The 20,068-nt window shown below is 36.7% G+C and overlaps 1 protein-coding gene across 1 annotated transcript in view; it reads right to left on the bottom strand.

Moving 5' to 3' along the window:
* The window catches only part of PIK3CB (phosphatidylinositol-4,5-bisphosphate 3-kinase, catalytic subunit beta), a 155,416-nt gene that overhangs the window by 48,624 nt on the left and 86,724 nt on the right, over nt 1-20,068 (bottom strand). The window contains exons 8-11 of the mRNA XM_011998525.1: nt 19,795-20,046; nt 17,565-17,661; nt 12,563-12,693; nt 9,117-9,167 (exon numbers count right to left, since the gene is read on the bottom strand). Of these exons, the coding sequence (XP_011853915.1) occupies nt 9,117-9,167; nt 12,563-12,693; nt 17,565-17,661; nt 19,795-20,046 (531 nt within the window). The remainder of the gene's footprint in view (nt 1-9,116; nt 9,168-12,562; nt 12,694-17,564; nt 17,662-19,794; nt 20,047-20,068) is intronic.

The raw sequence follows: 20,068 nt of genomic DNA on the forward strand, positions 1-20,068 counted from the left end.
CCTGTCTCAAAAACAATAAAAACAAACAAACAAACACCCGCAACCAAGTCATTTACTCTTTGAACTGAGTTTCTTCAATTTTCAAATTCCATAAACAAAAACCATAGGAGGTTAAAAACAAAAGTAAAGCCTTCTTGGCTTGTGCCTTGACTCAAAAACCTAAAATCTCCTCAGATTACGAATCAAATATTGGCTAAAACTAAACATGGGAAAAATACAGTTCTCTCATTTTCCTTTCCAATTCCTACAACAAAATATACTAAAAAAAAGAATATAGCCTATGTTGTTTTGGATCCAGACTCTCTGAAATCCACTAACATTAAAAGAAAGAGGTGTGTGGAACCATGCTTACATCAAAATTATACCACTTTAATCAAAACATATTTTCCCTAAAAATCTCTTTCCAAAATTATCTGAGAAGATCCTGTAAGGATTTATACTCTAATATTATTTTATACCTGACATTATTTTAACTGGGATTTCAAATGAACACGAAAATAAATAGAATTATCATATTACTAGTTTCAAAAGTAATCCAATTCAAAACAGCATACAGCTAGAATGGAAATACTAAGTATAATTTTATTAAGTAAGAGAAGTGACTTTTGGATATTGTCCTTCAAGGAGACACATTACTGAGAAGAAAAGAGACCAAAGACAGATCATAACCAAAGTTGCTTAACTTTGTTAAATTAAGTTGAAAGTTTAAGCTTTCCTAAGCTAAAAGTTTACTTTAAGAGTTAAATATTTTGTTATGATACAAAGAAAGATTAAGTTAATACTTGTATTCTCTTCAGTTTGTCCAGCTGTTAGTGGAGATTTAAACATTTACTTACTTTCTTGTCATCACAATGGCAATAAAGACATGCATGAAAATGCGTGAGAAACTGAAGACTCTATGAGTCTTTCTAGCACATTTCTCCCAATGTGACCAAAGTGTAGGGTAGAATGGCTGGAAATTGTAACTAAGAAGTGGAAAAAGGATCGTTTGCCACTATCTTGTAGACTGGGTAGAGAGAAACCAAGCTGATGAACAAGTACCAATTGGCCAATAAACAGTTCTGATATTCTGTCTACAGCCTTCCTGACGTAACTGTAATAGTTTTATATTTAAAACCTTTCCCTGGCTCTGCCATTATCTATAGAATAAAATTCAAGATAGTCTCAAAGGATATAAGGACCTCAAAAACATGGCCTCATACTTTTCCAGTTGCTCTAAATCTCACAAATTATACTCTAATATTAACAATTCCACTCGGTTTGCTGTATCCTCTACTGCATACTGCAACGATACTTAGCATTTTTTTTAAATGTTGTTCATTCTACTTTTCATGCTCTGAAACGATAAACTCACCTCAAAATGGAAATGATATCTTCGTCCCATGTATATCCCTAGTACAGAGCAGACAATATATAAACTGAATATAAAAAATGAAAACAAGGCCGGGCGCAGTGGCTCACACCTGTAATCCCAGCACTTTGGGGGGCTGAGGCGGGTGAATCACCTGAGGTCAGGAGCTCTAGACCAGCCTGGCCAACATAGTAAGACCTCGTCTCTACTAAAAATACAAAAATTAGCCAGGCATGGTGGCAGGCGCCTATAATCCCAGCTACTTGGGAGGCTGAGGCAGGAGAATCACTTGAACCCGGGAGGCAGAGGTTGCAGTGAGCCATGATCGCGCCATTGCACTCCAGCCTGGGGGACAAGAGCAAGACTTTGTCTCAAAAAAAAAAAAAAAAAAAAAAAATTTAAAAAATTTAAAAAATAAAAACAAATTTCTCATTAACATATTTACATTAAAATTGTGAATCAAGCTATATCCTATTATAATAGATAATAGGCTTAAATAACTAAACAAAACAGACTAGGAGATAATTCACAAATTCTCTATAATAGAGATCTTTGGGAAGCATTCAAAAGTTACATCTAGAATAAAGGTCCCTGAAAAACACAAATAAGCTAATCGTTAGGAGATCAGTTTTCTGATTAGCATATCAGAAAGGGTACACAACTGGGCTTCATTAAAAAATGATGTTAAGTAGACAGAAAAAGTGCCAGGCAGGCAGAGAGACAGGCAGGCAGGCACACATACACATGTATGTTCTAGGTGTTTTGCCTAAATCTCTTATTTATTCTAGTAATTGAGGATGATCAATATATGACTTCTTTCCAGTATCTAAAAATATTAGCTACCTGGGAATAATTGACATAAAAGTTAGTAAGATAGGAAAATTACCAGACCCTGGAAAACTAAGTCAAAGGAAGTATGCTACATGCCCTCATGGTCATTGAAATGAAATGGAGAGTGAAATATGCTCCATTGCATTTTCTTTAAGTACAAATTAACACGCTGTGTCAAACCCAAGAAATCTCTTGCTTAGTGTCCACCACTGACAAAGACACAAAGAAATATTATCTTCTCAAACATCAACTTTACAGGTTAGGGTTACGAGTCAAACACCCTTGTTTCCCTTAGGATTTCATTATAGATTCATCTTCCATTATGTTAGAAAAGGGTTTTGCTTGTTTGTATTTTGAGACAGGGTCTCAGTGGGTCTCTCTCTGTCACCCAGGCTGCAGTGCAGTGGCACAATCTGGCTCATCAACCTCCTGGACTTAAGCAATCCTCCCACCTCAGCCTTTTGAGTAGCTGGGACTACAGACGAGCATCACCACACTTTCCATATTTTTATATTTTTTGTAGAGATGGGGTTTCTCCATGCTGCCCAGGTTGGTCTCAAACTCCTAAGCTCAAGCAATCCACCTGCCTCGGCCTTCTAAAGTGTTGAAGGCATGAGCCACTGTGTCTGGCCATAAAAAGTTTTACAAATTTTTTAAAACTTTATTCCCATAAGATAATAATTTTTCCAAATGTTCTGTACTCCCTTTCAAATATCAACATTGAAAAAATATAAAAAACATGAAAAGCTTCTGTTCTAACAAGCTGAAGAATTCCAAGTTTTAATAAATTAAAGAGGATGTATTCTACCATATCTTCTTTAAGACAGCCAAAGACAAATCAAGTAAGTAAATTCCAAATTCTTGGGATCTTGTAAGTAGGCAGATTAAGGTTCACTGTACTAAAGAAAATAAACATAAAAAGGCTAATAAACACAAAAAGACCTAATTATAGTAGTTTTATATGTAGAGATTCAACCTACAAAGGGTGCATAACTGGGCTTCATTAAAAAATGATGTCACCAGCCGGGCATGTTGGCTCATGCCTGTAATCCCAGCAGTTTGGGAGGATGAGGCAGGCAGATAACGAGGTCAAGAGATCGAGACCAGCCTGGCCAACATGGTGAAACCCCATCTCTACTAAAAATACAAAAATTAGCTGGGCATGGTGGTGCGCGCCTGTAATCGCAGCTACTTGGGAGGCTGAAGAAGGAGAATCACTTGAACCCGGGAGGTGGAAGTTGCAGTGAGCCGAGATCGCGCCACTGTACTCCAGCCTGGCAACAGAGTGAGACTCTGCCTCACAAAAAAAAAAAAAAAGTCTTCAGAATTTGAAAATGAAACTCCTAGCCAAACCTGTTATTGCAAACAACACAGAGTGTAAATTGTTCATGTCAGAGAAAGGCAGACAGCTGTTATGTTCAAAAAGCTAGCAGGCTGAGTATAATTTGGTCGATCCAAATTAGACCTCTACAGACTACTGTAAGTAAATACCCTGAAGACCTTAGAATAAGCTATGTAGGGAGAGCAGTGGAACTGCATAATTGTACTGTTATTGTTTATTGAGGTATGAAAAGCACAACATTGAATAATGCCAAGGTTAAAACTACCAAAAAGCCTTAAAAAAAACACAAAATCTTAGATTCTTTTATAAAACAACAAAAATATCAGTAGTGAAAAATTATACTGTGCAGTATAACTGAAGAACTTAAATGTTCAAATGCTGGTACCAAAATAAGATGATAAAAGTGGTAGAAAGCAATGAAAAATCACAACCCTATTTTCTACTATTTTTTTAAAATCACAAACACAAATATTATTATAATGATTACTGACCAAAATAAAACAAACACCTTGCTTTATAAGCACATGGGAAAACACATCCTTTCTCTTCTCTATGGAAGGCCACAAACTCATCTGTCATCTTCACAAGGGCTGGAGATTCAGATGGCATGTTAACAGTGTGCTTGTTGGGGACAGACGATTGAGTTAATTAAGTGTTGCCCAGACATACAGACTTGATCAACACAAAGCAGTCAAGGATAATGAGGTGGAGACTAAGAAGACAGTTATAAGACTAGAAGACTGATTACAAACAGGGGATTGCGCAAATAAGTAAATATACCAAAGCTAATAGAAATTCAGATTTCTCATTATTAGAAAAGGGAATTACAAATATGAAAAGACAAAGACTAGAATATATACAGTGTGAATACATCCATATTAGAGGCATTGACGAGAACTCATGGTCTTTAATAGATAAATAAATATATCTCTGTGTATGTTTATTTTCCCAAACATAGGAGGTAAACAAATATATATTGTCTAGCTCTGTTTCACAGGAGGGCCTGGAAGCCATTGCATCCCTGCATTCTCCAAAGAGCACTTACTTACGTATACCCAAGGGCAATCAGCATATCCAGGGCCTAGATCTTACTAAGGCCAGGTATAGTGGCTCAGGCCTGTAATCCCAGCACTTTGGGAGGCTAAGGCAGGAAGACTGCTTGAACCCAGGAGTTCAAGAACAGCCTGGGAAACAAAGTGAGACCCCTGTCTCTACTAAAAAAATAGAAATTAAAAAATATTTTAAAAATAGCCAGGTATAGTGGCATGTGCTTGCAGTTCTAGCTACTCAGGAGGCTGAGGTGGGAAGATCACTTGAGCTCAGGTGGTCCAGGCTGCAGTGACCCGTGATCGTGTCACTGCACTCCAGTCTGGGCAACAAAGCGAGACCCTGTCAATCCATTCCATCCATCCATTTGTTTGTCTGTCCATCCATCCATCCATCCATCCATCCATCCATCCATCCATCCCTACATACTTTTCACAAATAAAAGGAATAAACTGAATATAAAAAATGAAACTCTCCAGAGAAATGCCTGATTCCAAGGCTGGGGTAGGGAAAGTATTAGATGAGTGTGGAATACGCTGTTGTAATGGAAAGAAGGAAATGCTCAAAGAATGACAGGGACAAAGCAAAAGAGACAAGAGACAGCTTAAATGGGCTCCCACGAGCCACATCTGAGATAAATTAAACATTAAGATAAATGACAGTAACTAATTACAAATCATTGAATAAAATGGAAATCACAAATCCATTTCCAATAAGTTAAAAAAAAAAAAAGAAGAAAGAAAAAAGAGATGAATGGGGGAAAAGGAGTTCAAGGTTGCAGTGAGCTATGCCTGCACCACTGCACTCCAGCCCAGGCAACAGAGCAAGACCCTGACTCTAAAAAGATAGATAGATGATAGATAGATAGATAGATAGATAGATAGATAGATAGATAGATAGATAGATAGATAGACAGATCGATAGACAGACAGATAGATAAGAAGAAAAGCCTCTATCCTATGTTATAAGCCAACTAATAAATCCAAAAGGAAAAGTTAAGATTTAAAATTGGCAACCCACTGCAGTAACATTGATTCAAGTAAGATGTATTAGTGAATGCAAAAAGAAGTGGGTGACAGCTTGATCTGAAATAGAATGTTAGTGTCAAAATATGCCCCCATAAAACATTTATTTATTTATTAACTTTATAGTAGAAAAACCTAGCAGACACCGTACTAACCAAGGGATAACCGTTAACATCCAGCGTAGTAGCAAAAATCGATACTGCCTCCTGATAAAATGCAGTAAGAAAACTACACCTTTACTTCTTTGATATTCACACTAAAAATGCATAACTGGGATCCTAAACATGACAAAACATCAGGCAAATCCAAACTAAGGGACATTCTATAAAATAATTGGCCTGTAGTCTTCAGAAATGTCAGTCATTAAAGATTAAAAAAGAAATAATGAAGAACTATTTCAGACTGAAGGAAACTAAAGCTACCTGGCAATGAAATGCAACAAGTAACCAGAGGTTGGATCCAAGACTCATAAAGCACATGACTGAGCAAACTGGCTAAATTTGAATAAAATCTGTAGATTACATAGAACTGAATCAGTATTATTTTCCTGACTTTTATGAATGTACTCAGGTTATGTATAAAAATGCTATTTTTTAAAGGAAATACTGAAGAATTAAGGGGTAAAAGGGCATGATGTGGCCAGGCGTGGTGGCTCATGCCTGCAAACCCAGCACTTTGGGAGGCCGAGGTGGGCAGATCACGAAGTCAAGAGATTGAGACCATTCCGGTCAACATGGTGAAACCCTATATCTACTAAAACACAAAAAATTAGCTGGGCATGGTGGCACGCGCCTGTACGCGCCTCCCAGCTACTTGGGAGGCTGAGGCAAGGGAATCACTTGAACTCAGGAGACAGAGACTGCAGTGAGCTGAGATCATGCCACCACACTCCAGCCTGGCGACAGAGTGAGACTGTCTCAAAAACAAAAAAAAAAAAAAAGAAAAATCTAATAGATACTAATAATTAATGCTATAGAATGTTAGAAAGGTATTTTTTAAAAAGTAGACCTATTCATACTCACATGACAATATCCACAAAGTATATTAAATGAAAAAAGTAGAAACAATATATACATATAAATAGCTAGATCTCATTTATTTTTAAAGGGGGAGATATTTACATATAAAGTTAGGATTAATAGCTACAAATTAAACTGTTTACAGTTAGCTCTGGAGAGGAAGGTAGGTGGGAGTCAAAGAGAGAAATTTCCATTTTTGGTTTACAAATTTTTTTTTTTAAAGACACAGAGTCTTACCCTGTCATACCAGCCTCAAATTCCCAGGCTCAAGCTATCCTTCTACCTCATCCCCCCAAGTAGCTGGGACTACAGGCACATGCCACCACGCCCAGTTAATACTTCTTTCTTTTTTTTTTTTTTTTTTGTGGAGATCAGGTCTCACTATATGGCCCAGGATGGTCTCAAATTCCTGGGTTCAAGCAATCCTCCTACCTTGACCTCTCAAAGTGCTGGGATTATAGAGGTGAGCCTTCACACCCACCCTTACCATTTATTAATTGTACTTTGCACCTAATAAAAAAAACAAACAAATTTTAAAAGTGTATCAGACCTGGGCAAGATTCCTGCATGCTCAGTGTGTAGAGAACTCTCTGATTTAGGTCAGGTACAAGTTTATGGTGGAAACAGTAAAAATTAATTCACTTATCAGAGGTTCAAGGAGCAATATTGTCTTCTAAAGGGTAATGAGACAGAGGCACTTGAACCAAGACCTGCCTGTGTAACTGCATCTCCTAAGCTTAAACTGTAATTATCTGTTTCAGTAATTGCCTAATAAGCTGATAAATTAACAGCTGTAAGAAATTTGTTTTGTATCATTAAACGTAACTGCTCTTGCAGTTGTCTCATTTTAAAGATTTTCTTTTATTTTTTAAATTTATACACAAACACACATTTTTTTAAACTAGTCTCTGAGATTGCTTCCACTTTTAAATTACTATTTTAGTTTTTAAATAAACTCTTACTTCTTAGAGTTTCCCGGCCGTTCTCAAGTCTACATGCTCAGCAAGAAAAAGCCGTCAAACACAATGATCCTATCACACCAGCCTCATCAACTGATCATGCAAATTTTAATCAGGCCATATATATAATTTAGGCTATTAAAATTTGCACAATGTTTGCAAATTAAATTATTATCTGAAACTGTCTCCAGAAACCTGAATAACACAAAACTCTGGGAAAAAAGACAGAGGGAGGAAGAATTTGGCTACTATGATCCCAAACTGGCCCAGAGCCTTTCATAAACTGTAAAGACCAGGAGCTTGGCACTACTGCTCTCTTTCCTGAGGTCAAGCATTCAAATTCAAAAGACAAAATTTAAGCCAAAAACACTAATAAGAAAGCAATAGCAGATGACTCACACTGAGAAACTAGGGAAAGATTCTGAGAGCTCTAACGGCAAAGGAGAAGACAGCCTAGGCCAGATATTTCACCAACTGGCCAAAATTAAATAGTGCTTTGATTCTGTAAGAATGAGAAAAATATAGACATTGTCTCAAGTTTGCCTCCTAGTCTCTATAACACTGCCATGCCACAGGTAGAATGGCTTCGCTAAACAGACTTAAAAGTTGTAAACGGATGACAAGAGATTATCGGATTACAGCTCAACAAAGTCAAACTAGAAAGAGCCAAAAAATTAAATAAAAAAGCACAGATGGTATATATATATGTTTATATATATGTAGATATAGATATACAGATGTAGATATAGATATAGATCTAGCAATCCAAGTCAACAAAGTAACCTATTTGCAGTATCTGCGTAGAAACAAATGGGAATAATATATGTGGCAGAGACTACTATTTGACTCTCAATATCCATTCTCCACTTCTTCCTTTAGTACTAGAATCTCTTACTCTTAGCCAATCACATGACTGACAGCCTGGCTAAAGACTGTACCTCTCAGATGTGCATGTACTTAGGCATGGACAGTAAGATCTGGCCAATGACATGTAAGCAGAAATGAAACATACTAATGATATCCTGAATAAGAATGGGGTGTGACCACTACTATTGTTTTTCCTGTTCCTGCTGGCTGGAATATAGTAAAGTAGGAAGATAAAGCAGTAATATTAAACCATGAAATAGAAAATACATGTTAAATATGGCAGAGCACCAAGACGGAAGAAATTTGGGTCGCTTGCATGATGATGCATGTGCTTACTACTAAAGCTGCTTTGTTACCTGAGAGAAATACAGTCTCCTCATTAAACTAAGTAATATTCACTATGACAGCAATGCTAATCTATGAGTTGCCACAGAATCCCTTATAGATTACCTGCTAAACCTGTACTTGTATCAGAAAAGGGCTTGCCCACTGAACCCAGATCACCCACAAATTGGGCTGCCATTTAACAAAACACTGTTATGTGCATACTTACCCAGACTCACAGACTGTTCTTGCATATGAGTTATGATCTTCTGTGAGTTCATTACTATGAAGCAAAGATACCTAATAATGTGCACAACTCCATAAGGGCCATTTAAAACTCTTGATACTTACTGACACATTAGCACTATCACTGCTTGCAATCTCAGCAGCCTTTTCAATAATCTGTTTAAAAAAATTAAAGAAAATGAATTTTGGCTCTCATATTTGTAGAATTTTAAGTGTAAATGACTACGTTTATACTTAGACTACATAAGATCTGGCATTGCTATGCTTTGTAACAGAAACATGAATTTTAAAAGCAAAATCATGCTTCTCAAGTGCTTTAAACTCTTGACAACAGGGAAACGATGGTATCACTATAAGGGATTATGATTCCTAGGAAGCACTAAAATTGTCTGTAGATAAAATAAGTACCAGCTAGCATATATATGTCAAAAATTTTCTTTTAAATATAAGTAAGTGTATTCTAGTTAAGACGCAAAAATACGTAGTTACTAAATTGTAGAATAAGCTTTTGTCATTTTTTCTTCAATTAACAGACACCAAAAGTAGAAGTAATGACAAGGGGAAGTCTAAAAATAAGTTAAAATTCATTAACTTCAAAGCGGGGGGCCCTCATTCTTGCTAAGATAGAAACCCATTTGTCCAGCAGGAAGATCAATAAGTAAATAATTAGATCAGCTGGGTGTGGTTGTCCACACCTTTAATCCCAGCACTGTGGGAGGCCAAGGCAGGAGGATTTCCTAAGCCCAGCCAGAGCAACATGGCGAGACCTCATCTCTGTAAAAAAAAATAAATAAGTAACTAAAAATAAATTACTAAAAATAAAATAATTTTTAAATGCTATAATTCCCATTCTATTACATAGGATTATAAGAATAAAATAAGATTATGGCTATTTAAATTAACCAATAACCATAAAATTAACCTGAAAAGCAAAACACAACACAAATGATTACAACAAGCATTATATTAAATAAAAAGAATAGGATTTGGGGAAACTTTCAGTTTTTACATCTGTATTATTTACATTACGATAACCATATCTAACTTGTACAATTAAAGGAGATCAATATGCATATACTTACTTATTCACCCATTTTTTGCTTGTTTTTGAGATGGGGTCTATGTTGCCCAAGCTGGCCTTGAACTCCTGGACTCAGGCAATTATCCCACCTCAGCCTCAAGTAGATGCAACTAAAGGCTGCTGTCCCTGTCTTACATATATTTAAAGACTAAAATCTCTATGCCAAACTGATCTTCCTCAAGAAAGACTGTCCAAGGGATTAGAAAGGCAAAAGAAATATTTAATGACCATTTGCAGATGACTGGAGCAACAGTGAAATAAAACTTCTCTTGAAATAGTCTTTAAAAATACTTATATTTGCAAATACAGGAGGCTATATTTGTAAAAGTACTTCAAAAAGCATTACATTTGAGCCAAAAGAGCCTATACCTGTTGAACACACATCGTAACCGAACATAATAGTCACAGTTAGGACTATTAAATGTATCACGAGTAGCTACGGCTTATGGATAAATTTCTAGCGAAGGAATAACTAAAGACACTACATAAATATATTGGATGAGTCAAAATGTAGCTTTTTCTACTCAGTGTATACTAAGGTATGTGGTTCTTGCCACATTTGAAATTTCTATTATAATAAGCACAAAATTTAATCTGGTTGTAAATTATTGTTCAGAAAAACATATTTAAAAAACTTGAAATAAAAAATTACTCCTTAGGTGGATAAAATCCAATTATAATGAAAATGAAGAAAGAAACAGTGAATTACATAAATTTAATTTGCATAATACTTTAAGTATTTATAAAGTATAATATCAATCTTCAAAGGCAGTTCGTACTCAAGCGGATTGAGGAAATTAAATAAACTTCCAGCTTATTTTCTGAACATTTTTTCCCCCCAGAGACAGGGTCTCTCTCTGTTGCCCAGGCTGGAGCACAGTGGCATGACCATAGGTCACTGCAGTCTCAAATTACTGGGCTCAAGTAGTCCTCCCGCCTCAGTCTCCAGACTAGCTGGGACTACAGGCACATGCCACCACACCCAGCTAACTTTTAAGTTTTTGTACAGACAAGGGTCTCTCTAAGTTGTGCAGGCTATCTTGAACTCCGAGCCTCAAGTGATCCTTCTGGTTCAGACTCCCAAGTTGATGGGATCACAGGCTTGAACCATGGTGCCTGCCTCCTATTTTCTGAGAATTTGTTCAAAGATTTCCTTATGAAAACCAACACTACCTCATCCTGGCTAACACGGTGAAACCCCGTCTTTACTAAAAAATACAAAAAATTAGCCTGGTGTGGTGGCAGGCGCCTGTAGTCCCAGCTACTTGGGAGGCTGAGACAGAAGAATGGCGTGAACCTGGGAGGTGGAGCTTGCAGTGAGCCAAGATTGCACCACTGCACTCCAGCCTGGGCGAAAGAGCAAGACTCCGTCTCAAAAAAAAAGCAAAAACAAAAACAAAAACAATCAACACTACCAGGTGCAGTGGCTCTCACTTGTAATCCCAGCACCCAGGATGCTGAGGCAGGACAATTGCTTGAGGCAAGGAATTTGAGGCTCAATAATTGTGCCACTGCATTCCAGCCTGGACGACACAGAGAGACTCCATTTTTTAAAACAAAAAACACCATGCCAAACCTAAAGATAAAATATATGACAGCTCAGCTCTCTTAGCCTGTAAATTACCATAGCCCTATATTTAGCCCCCATTAGATAATCTCCTTATCCCCAAGACATGCAGTATGTATATTAAAGAAATATATTTAGAAATGAAGTCCTTACTATAGATTCTATAAAATAACTACATTAGGAAGGGCCACTAACAGACATATTCAACAAAAATCAATTGTTCTTTGAATATCAATTCTAATACAGCAGTGATTATACCTTTAATATTTGAAACAACATGCAGGGCATGTTTCACTGAACATTTTATATATTCAGAGTTACATATAAAAATATTTATAGCCCTTTTTATAAATTTATAGAACAATTATGATTTCTTCATTTTATAAATAAGAAAAGTGAACTCCAGAGGTGTCTTTTTTGTTTTTTTGAGACAGAGTTTCACTTTTGTTGCCCAGGCTGGAGTGCAACAGCACGATCTTGGCTCACGGCAACCTTTGCCTCCCGGGTTCAAGCGATTCTCCTGCTCAGCCTCCCGAGTAGCTGGGATTACAGGCATGTGCCACCATGCCCAGCTAATTTTGTATTTTTAGTAGAGACAGGGCTTCTCCATGTTCGTCAGGCTGGTCTCGAACTCCCAACCTCAGGTGATCTGCCCGCCTTGGCCTCCCAAAGTGCTGGGATTATAGGCGTGACCCACTGCGTCCGGCCTGGAGGTACCTTTTCTTACTTAGTGATAAAGCCAGAACTAACAGAGTTAAGTAGGCTCCCTGATCCATGGTCTTCCCACTCAACAAAGCTGTCATTGTACGGGAAGTTTTGAGACAGACAGAGCTTAAACTATACACAGAGGAACTAATCATTCAATTATTTCATGCATAGTGGCCCTTTAAATAATTGGCTTACCTTATCGAAGGGAGGGTAATAATAAGGTTGTTTTTTATTCTCTGGAAATTTAATATGCAAAGCTGTTGCATTTTCAGTATATGGATTTGTTTGAACAGTTCCCATTGGATTCAACATTTCTTCGAGTTCATCTAAAACATGCAAATAATTTTGGTTCTTAAAAAATGTCTTTAAAACTAAGCTTTAAAAAGCTGTAATGAATCTCTTCTCACGAAAATTACCTTAGAAGTATGTCAACTACAGAAGTGTGACAGACAATTCTATCAGTAGGCCTCTAATTTTCTGTTAATGCTTGGAACAAAATTTCAGTGTGAGTTTGCATACATCTTTAAAAAATGAGAAAGTTAACAAAACTGAATGGCTACTTTACCTCTATTCAAATTTAGTTCTCAATCTTGAACATACTTTAATTGGAACTGCTCTCCCTCCATCAAAATTAGGTGGCCCATAGAAACTATAATCTTATCACTATATATGGACTTCTTAATCACATGTAGTCTGGTTTTCATGGTTGTCACAATAACCAAATTGGTATTTTAAGTCATCAATGACATTCTTATCAAATCTAATGATAATGCTCTTTATTATCCTGTAACTGCTGACAGAAAATACCTTCTCCGTTAGCCTCTGGAATACTCCATTAAGTGGCACTCCTTTTACCTCACCAACTGCTTCTTTCTTCAAGGTACTCCTTCCTTTCCCTTTTCCACCACCCTAAATATGGTCAATTCACAGAATTCTGTGTGTGATTTTAGAATTTCAGTGTAGTTAGAAAACTCTGGAGTTCACATTATATAAATTTTTTTATTTCACAGATAAGAAACTCATGATGAGAAAATAAGAGTTAGGTGTACAATCTAAGATCTCCCCTCTCCAAAGTAATTTTTCTTTTCTTATACTGACTGTAGTACAATTGTTCTCTCTGTATCTCCTAAGGAAAAAAAACATCAGATCTATTCTACTTAGGTCTAATGTCCATAAAGTATGCACACTCAGAATTATCTCCTAAAGCTGGAAAATCCTTTCAAGTTTTTGTTCCTTAATTCTTCATTCACCTTTTTAAATAAATATTTTCTCACCTCACAGACTCAATTTTCTTTTTCTTTTTTTTCTTTTTTTTTTTTTGAGACAGGGTTTCTGTCACCCAGGTTAGAGTGCAGTGGCATGATCTTGGCTCACTATAACCTCCACCTCCCAGGCTCAAGTGATCCTCCCACCTCAGCCTCCTGAGTAGCTGGGACCACAGGCGCAAGCCACCACGCCCAGCTAATTTTTAAATTTTTGGTAGAGATAGGGTTTCACCATGTTGCCTAGGCTGGTCTTGAACTCCTGAGCTCAAGAGATACACCCAACTCAGCCTCCAAAAGTGCTGAAATTACAGGTGTGAGCAATCACGCCAAGCCCAGACTCAATTTTCACCTGGATGGAGGCAACTCTTTTTTTTTTTATCTTGCTGTTTTTTAGAGACAGAGTCTTGCTACATTGCCCAGGCTGGATACAAGCTCCTAGCCCCAAATGATCCTCCTGCCTCAAGTTCCTGAGTTAACTGAGACTACAAGCACACACACACTATTGCAGCTGGCTCAATTCTAATAATTTATACACCTCTAGAGCTGATTTCTCAGCAATTTACAGTTTCATACTTCTGCTCTCTAGTACTATTATACTTTTGTCCTATCAAATGCAACCTAACTGAAATCAAATGTAGTATTTTAGTACTTATTAGCCCCAAATATAGAGGTAATCCTTTAACCTTGTTCAAAAGTGATCAGAAAAAAAGGCACTCTTTTTCTGTGTGTATAGGGAGAGATAGTCTCACTATGTTGTCCAGGCTGGTCTCAATCTCCTGGACTCAAGTGATCCTCCTGCCTAAGTCTCCCAAAGCATTGGGATTACATATGTGAGCCACCATATCTGGCAAAAAAAAAGGCATTCATATATACTACACATGGAGAGTAAAAATTGATACACTCTATTGGGGAGCAATTTATAATTACAAAAATTATAAATTTATCTATTCTTTGAATCAACAAACCCACCTCTAAGGAATTTATCTCATATATACACCTGTACATAAGCAAGGTTATTCATTATAGTAGCACAGGCACGGGGGGAGAAAACAGTTCTCCATATAGGTAGATATAGTAAACAAAGCAAGGAGCAGAACATTATACATTATACCGAAAGTGCCATTTTCTGTAAGTATAGGGAGAAAAACAGGAATCCACATTTGTATTTCCTAGTCCATACATAAAAAATTACGGAAAGTTAGGAAAAAAAAAAATTGTGATTATATACCTTGTAATGATGACTTAGGGATCTAGATGATAGACTATTTGTGGTTTCTTTGCTTCTTGCTTGTCCCTACTGGGTTAAATGTAACAATTCTAGAGCTGACACATGCAGAACTAACTCTGTTCATTTATTATTTTTTATCATACATTTTCTCAGAGAGGAAGTCAGGTTCATAGTATTATGCCAAGTTAACACCACCAAAAATTTTAATTTTTACTAAAAATACTAGTCAAGTTGGTTGGTGATTCTGGAGAACATGTGTGAGTCAAAATTAAGATTTTCAAGAAAATATAGTATTTTGGGGCTATATTTTATTGTATTGTGAAAGTTTAGTTCCTCCTAAGAAATATGTCAAATAGGCTGCGAGCAGTGGCTCATACCTATAATCCTAGCACTTTGTGAGGCTGAGGAGGTAAAAATCACTTGAGCTCAGGAGTTCGAGACCAGACTGGGAAACATGGTGAAACCCTGTCTCTACAAAAAATACAAAAAAAAAAAAAAATTTGCGGGGTGTGGTGGTGTATGTCTGTAGTCCCAGGTACTTGGGGTGCTGAGGCGGGAGGCTCACTTGAGCCCAGGAAGGCAAGGCTACAGTGAGCTGTGTTCAAGGCACTACACTCCAGTCTGGGTGACAAGGTGAGGCCCTGAGTCAAACAAACAAACAAACAAAAAAAGAAATACGTCAAATATACACAGCTCTCCTACATTTGGGGAATAACATAATTAATGAAAATTGCTAGAGGTACATGCTGGAGAACATAGGAATAAAAGGACATACACATACACTATTAGACTGCAAAGAGTTTATAAATATGTCAGTAAATGATTATCCAAAAATAATTTTTCAGGTGACAACTGCTAGTACATGAACATTTTCAAATGTTACTTACAAAGCCATGAATTAAAAAATTCAAATTCAAATTAGTTCACAACTTTACTAGATATATCAACAAACTATAAAGACAGGAAAAAAGAAAAAGAAAACCACTATTATAATGTAAGATTTACACTAAAAATTCCAACATTTGAGAAAGCAGTGTAGACCAATGGGAAGATTTTAGACTCACTTATTTTCTCTGAGCTTCACTTACCTGTAAAAATGAAAATAAAACCATCTACCTCATGTGATGAGGGTATTCTCAGTAGTATTTGAGAAATAAAGGTGTGTGTGGAAGGTGCTCCGCTTACATCAAATTTCAGGCTAAAGCCAACTACAGAAAAAGCATTTTAGGCCGGGTGCGGTGGCTCAAGCCTGTAATCCCAGCACTTTGGGAGGCTGAGGTGGGTGGATCACGAGGTCAGGAGATCAAGACCATTCTGGCTAACACGGTGAAATACTGTCTCTACTAAAAACACAAAAAATTAGCTGGGCACGGTGGCACGCACCTGTAGTCCCAGCTACTCGGGAGGCTGAGGCAGGAGAATGGCGTGAACCCGGGAGGCGGAGCTTACAGTGAGCGGATATCACACTACTGCACTCCAGCCCAGGTGACAGAGCAAGACTCTGTCTCAAAAAAAAAAAAAAAAAAAAGTGTTTTTACTATTTCTCCCTAATTAGAGAATATTCCTTCTACTAATGAAGAAAGTTAGCACAATTAGGAGCAACAAAGGTTATTATAAAGAAGACACTGCTCTTCAGGAGAATTTCTCAAAAAAAGAAAAAGGAAAAAAAAACGATAAAAAATGCTGAAAGCAACACACATTCATTAAAATAAGAAATAAACCCAGGAATAGGTTTCCCCTACTGTGTGCCTGGCAGCACTGACTGAAAGAGTCAGAAGTTTAGACTATTTTGGTCGGGCACGGTGGCTCACACCTGTAATCCCAGCACTTTGGGTTGCCAAGGCGGGCGGATTACCTGAGGTCAGGAGTTCAAGACCAGCCTGACCAACATGGAGAAACCCCGTCTCTACTAAAAATACAAAATTAGCTGGGCGTGGTAGCACATGCCTGATATCCCAGCTACTAGGGAGGCTGAGGCAGGAGAATCGCTTGAACCTGGGAGGCGGAGGTTGTGGTGAGCCAAGATCGTGCCATTCCAGTCTGTTGCCACTCCAGTCTGGGCAATAAGAGCGAAACTCCGTCTCAAAAAAAAAAAAAAAGAAATTTAAACGATTTCATTCCTAAATACGGAGATGCATAAGATTTAAAGACAAAGCTACCCATCACAAAACTTAAAAGTTATGTCCCATGGTCAGACTAGACAATCTGTAATGAGCTAAATTAATAATTTGTTAATACTAGAGTTAACTTGTTACTAGCAAAATAATGGTACATTATTTGTTGGAAGTATGTTTAAAATACTCACTTGTTAAAATAATCATTTAAAATATAGGCCAATAACAGTGGCTCATGCCTGTAATCCCAGCACTTTGGGAGGATCACTTGAGGCCAGGAGTTTTGAGACCAGTCTTGGCAATATAGCAAGACCTTGTCTCTACAAAACAATAAATAATAAATAATAAAATAAAATATAGGCCGATTTTAAACCAAAACAAAATTTGTAAAGAAATCTACTCAGAAACAAGTAATTTTATGATAACATTAAAATAATTTGTGTAAATCTGTTTTAGAATAAATAATAATACAAAATGATAATTTTATTTTACTAAATTGAAAGAATGGTGATTCATAAGAAAATATTAACTAGTCCACATGCCAAAAGTTAGTTACTGTTTAACACTAAGGATAAGAATGTAAATCTTACCAGGAAATGAAGACCAGCTGTGTAATATTATGTCTCCAGTTCTCAATTGTCCTTTAAAGTCAAAAACCATCGTATTTACCCACGCTACAGGATAATGCTGTTGAAAAAGATACAATTACATAAATATGCTAAGAATAACTTTAAGGTGTAAACATGCACATGTCCTTTGTTTCAATAATGTTAGTTCTAGAAAGTTCTGGACGATTTCCAAAATAATCTTCTCAAATAAGAACAAGATATACATAGAAAAATGCTCAATATCTTTATTATGTTTAAGAACAACCTTAAAACCCAATTAACAATTCATAATAAAATAGTACATGAATAAGATAGAATACGGATAAACAGCTTTGTGAAAATGAGATTTTTTTTTTTTTTTTTTTTTGAGATGGAGTCCCACTCTGTCACCCAGGCTGGAGTGGTGGTATGATCTCAGCTCATGCAACCTCCACCTCCCAGGTTCAAGAGCTTCTCCTGCCTCAGCCTCCTGAGTAGCTGGAATTACAGGCACCCGCCACCACACCCGTCTAATTTTTGCCTTTTTAGTAGATATGGGGTTTTGTCATGTAGGCCAGGCTAGTCTCAAACTCCTGACCTCAGGTGATCCACCTGTCTAAGCCTCCCAAAGTGTTGGGATTACAGGTGTAAGCCATCATGCCCAGCCAAAATGAGAAATTTTTAATAATCCAAGAAAATACGTACAATATCAGAATACATGTTTTAAGAGCTTTCAGACTACATAAATCTCAATGTGGAAGGAGATAATGTCTCTAGGTATATAAATATGTCTCTAAAAAGGAGGCATTGAGCTGAGAGGACTTTTATATAAACATTTAAATAGATTAATTTTGCCATTTTGTATCAAAAATCTTATAATCAAACACTTTGAGGATAATTCTATATCAGGGAAGAAAAAAATACTAAGGAACTAACGCTTCTGTGACTTTTTAGTCATTAAAAGTTATTTTTAGGGTACCTTTTTTTTTTTTTTTTTTTTGGAGACAGAATCTTACTATGTGGCCAAGACTGGTCTCCAACTCCTGTCCTCAAGCAATTCTCCCACCTCAGCCTCCCAAAGTGTTGGGACTACAGGCATGAGCCACTGTACCTAGTCTAAAAATTATTTTTAGACGATTATAGATGATAACCAGAGATGCTTATATTCCCATATTAAGAATAAAAGAACACGGCCAGGCGCAGTGGCCACAGTGGGAGGCCGAGGCGGGTGAATCACGAGGTCAGGAGTTCAAGACCAGCCTGGCCAACATGGTGGCTACTAAAAATACAAAAAATAAGCTGGGTGTGGTAGCGGGCGCCTGTAGCCCCAGTTACTTGGGAGGCTGAGGCAGGAGAATCGCTTGATCCCGGGAGACAGGAGGTTGCAGTAAGCAGAGATAGTGCCACTGCACTCCAGCCCAGGCGACAACGTGAGACTGTCTCAAAAGAAAAAAAGAATAGAAGAACACAAATTCATATAGATAAATATAGTAACTAGATTTTAAAAACGTATAAAATTAATGTCCCCATCCCACCAAAAAGTTTTCAAAAAGCTAGAAGAAAGTCAAACACTTGACTGAAAACATAACATGGAAGATGAAAGTATGACAACAGGTCCATCCTCTTATATCCATAATTTCAAAATCTGAGAAGCTCTAAAAACTGAAGGTTTGTTCATAGCTCACGTGACAGCAAAAAGTGGCCAGAGATAACAAAAATCTAATGATAGTCACATTTAGTATGAATATTCAAATATTTCACTCCAAATATTAACACGTTTAATGACGTATTTATGCCCCAGACCCCACAAGATATGTTGAGTCAGTTAGGATCAATGATCTTTCTAAAATGCACAAAATTCTGAATTCTTAAACATATCTGTCACATGAAATTTCAGTTGAAAGGCTGCATAACTGTAAATTTTTCAAATATCATCATTTTTATATCTTCTTTAAAGTATTACATATGTAATAAAATACTTATAAAATAAATCTGCCAAAAGAAAATCCATGGTAGAAAGAGCAAGATTGCAAAAAAATGCATAAACATAAACATAAATAAATGCATTAACCTAAATATAAAGACATAAACATGAAAATTTTTTATTTTCTTAAAATCAGTTTTTAAGAATGAAAGTTATCTAATATAATTTAACTTATATTACTCAATTATTCCAAACAGTCTTAAAATTATTCCTATATAAAACAATCCTTGGAAGTTGGTATATCATTACCACTTTTCCAGCTTTTCTGATGGTCTGATATTTAGAGGGATTAATAGTTTTCGTTGATTTCTTCGTTTTTACTTTATCCAAAACGGCATAAACAGCAAAACATAATCGAGCCATTCTTGGTAAGTCACAAATATTAATATCAAATTCCAGTGGTTCATTCCAAATATGATCATTTTTCCCTGATACCTCTGAGCTTACGATGGTTTTACACAGGAGTTCAGTACCATGAAAAAGACCAGCCCTGACATGAACCTGTAATGAAGCAGACAAAAAC

The sequence above is a fragment of the Mandrillus leucophaeus genome, unplaced genomic scaffold (genome assembly GCF_000951045.1).
Source record: "Mandrillus leucophaeus isolate KB7577 unplaced genomic scaffold, Mleu.le_1.0 Scaffold573, whole genome shotgun sequence".
NCBI lineage: Eukaryota > Metazoa > Chordata > Mammalia > Primates > Cercopithecidae > Mandrillus > Mandrillus leucophaeus.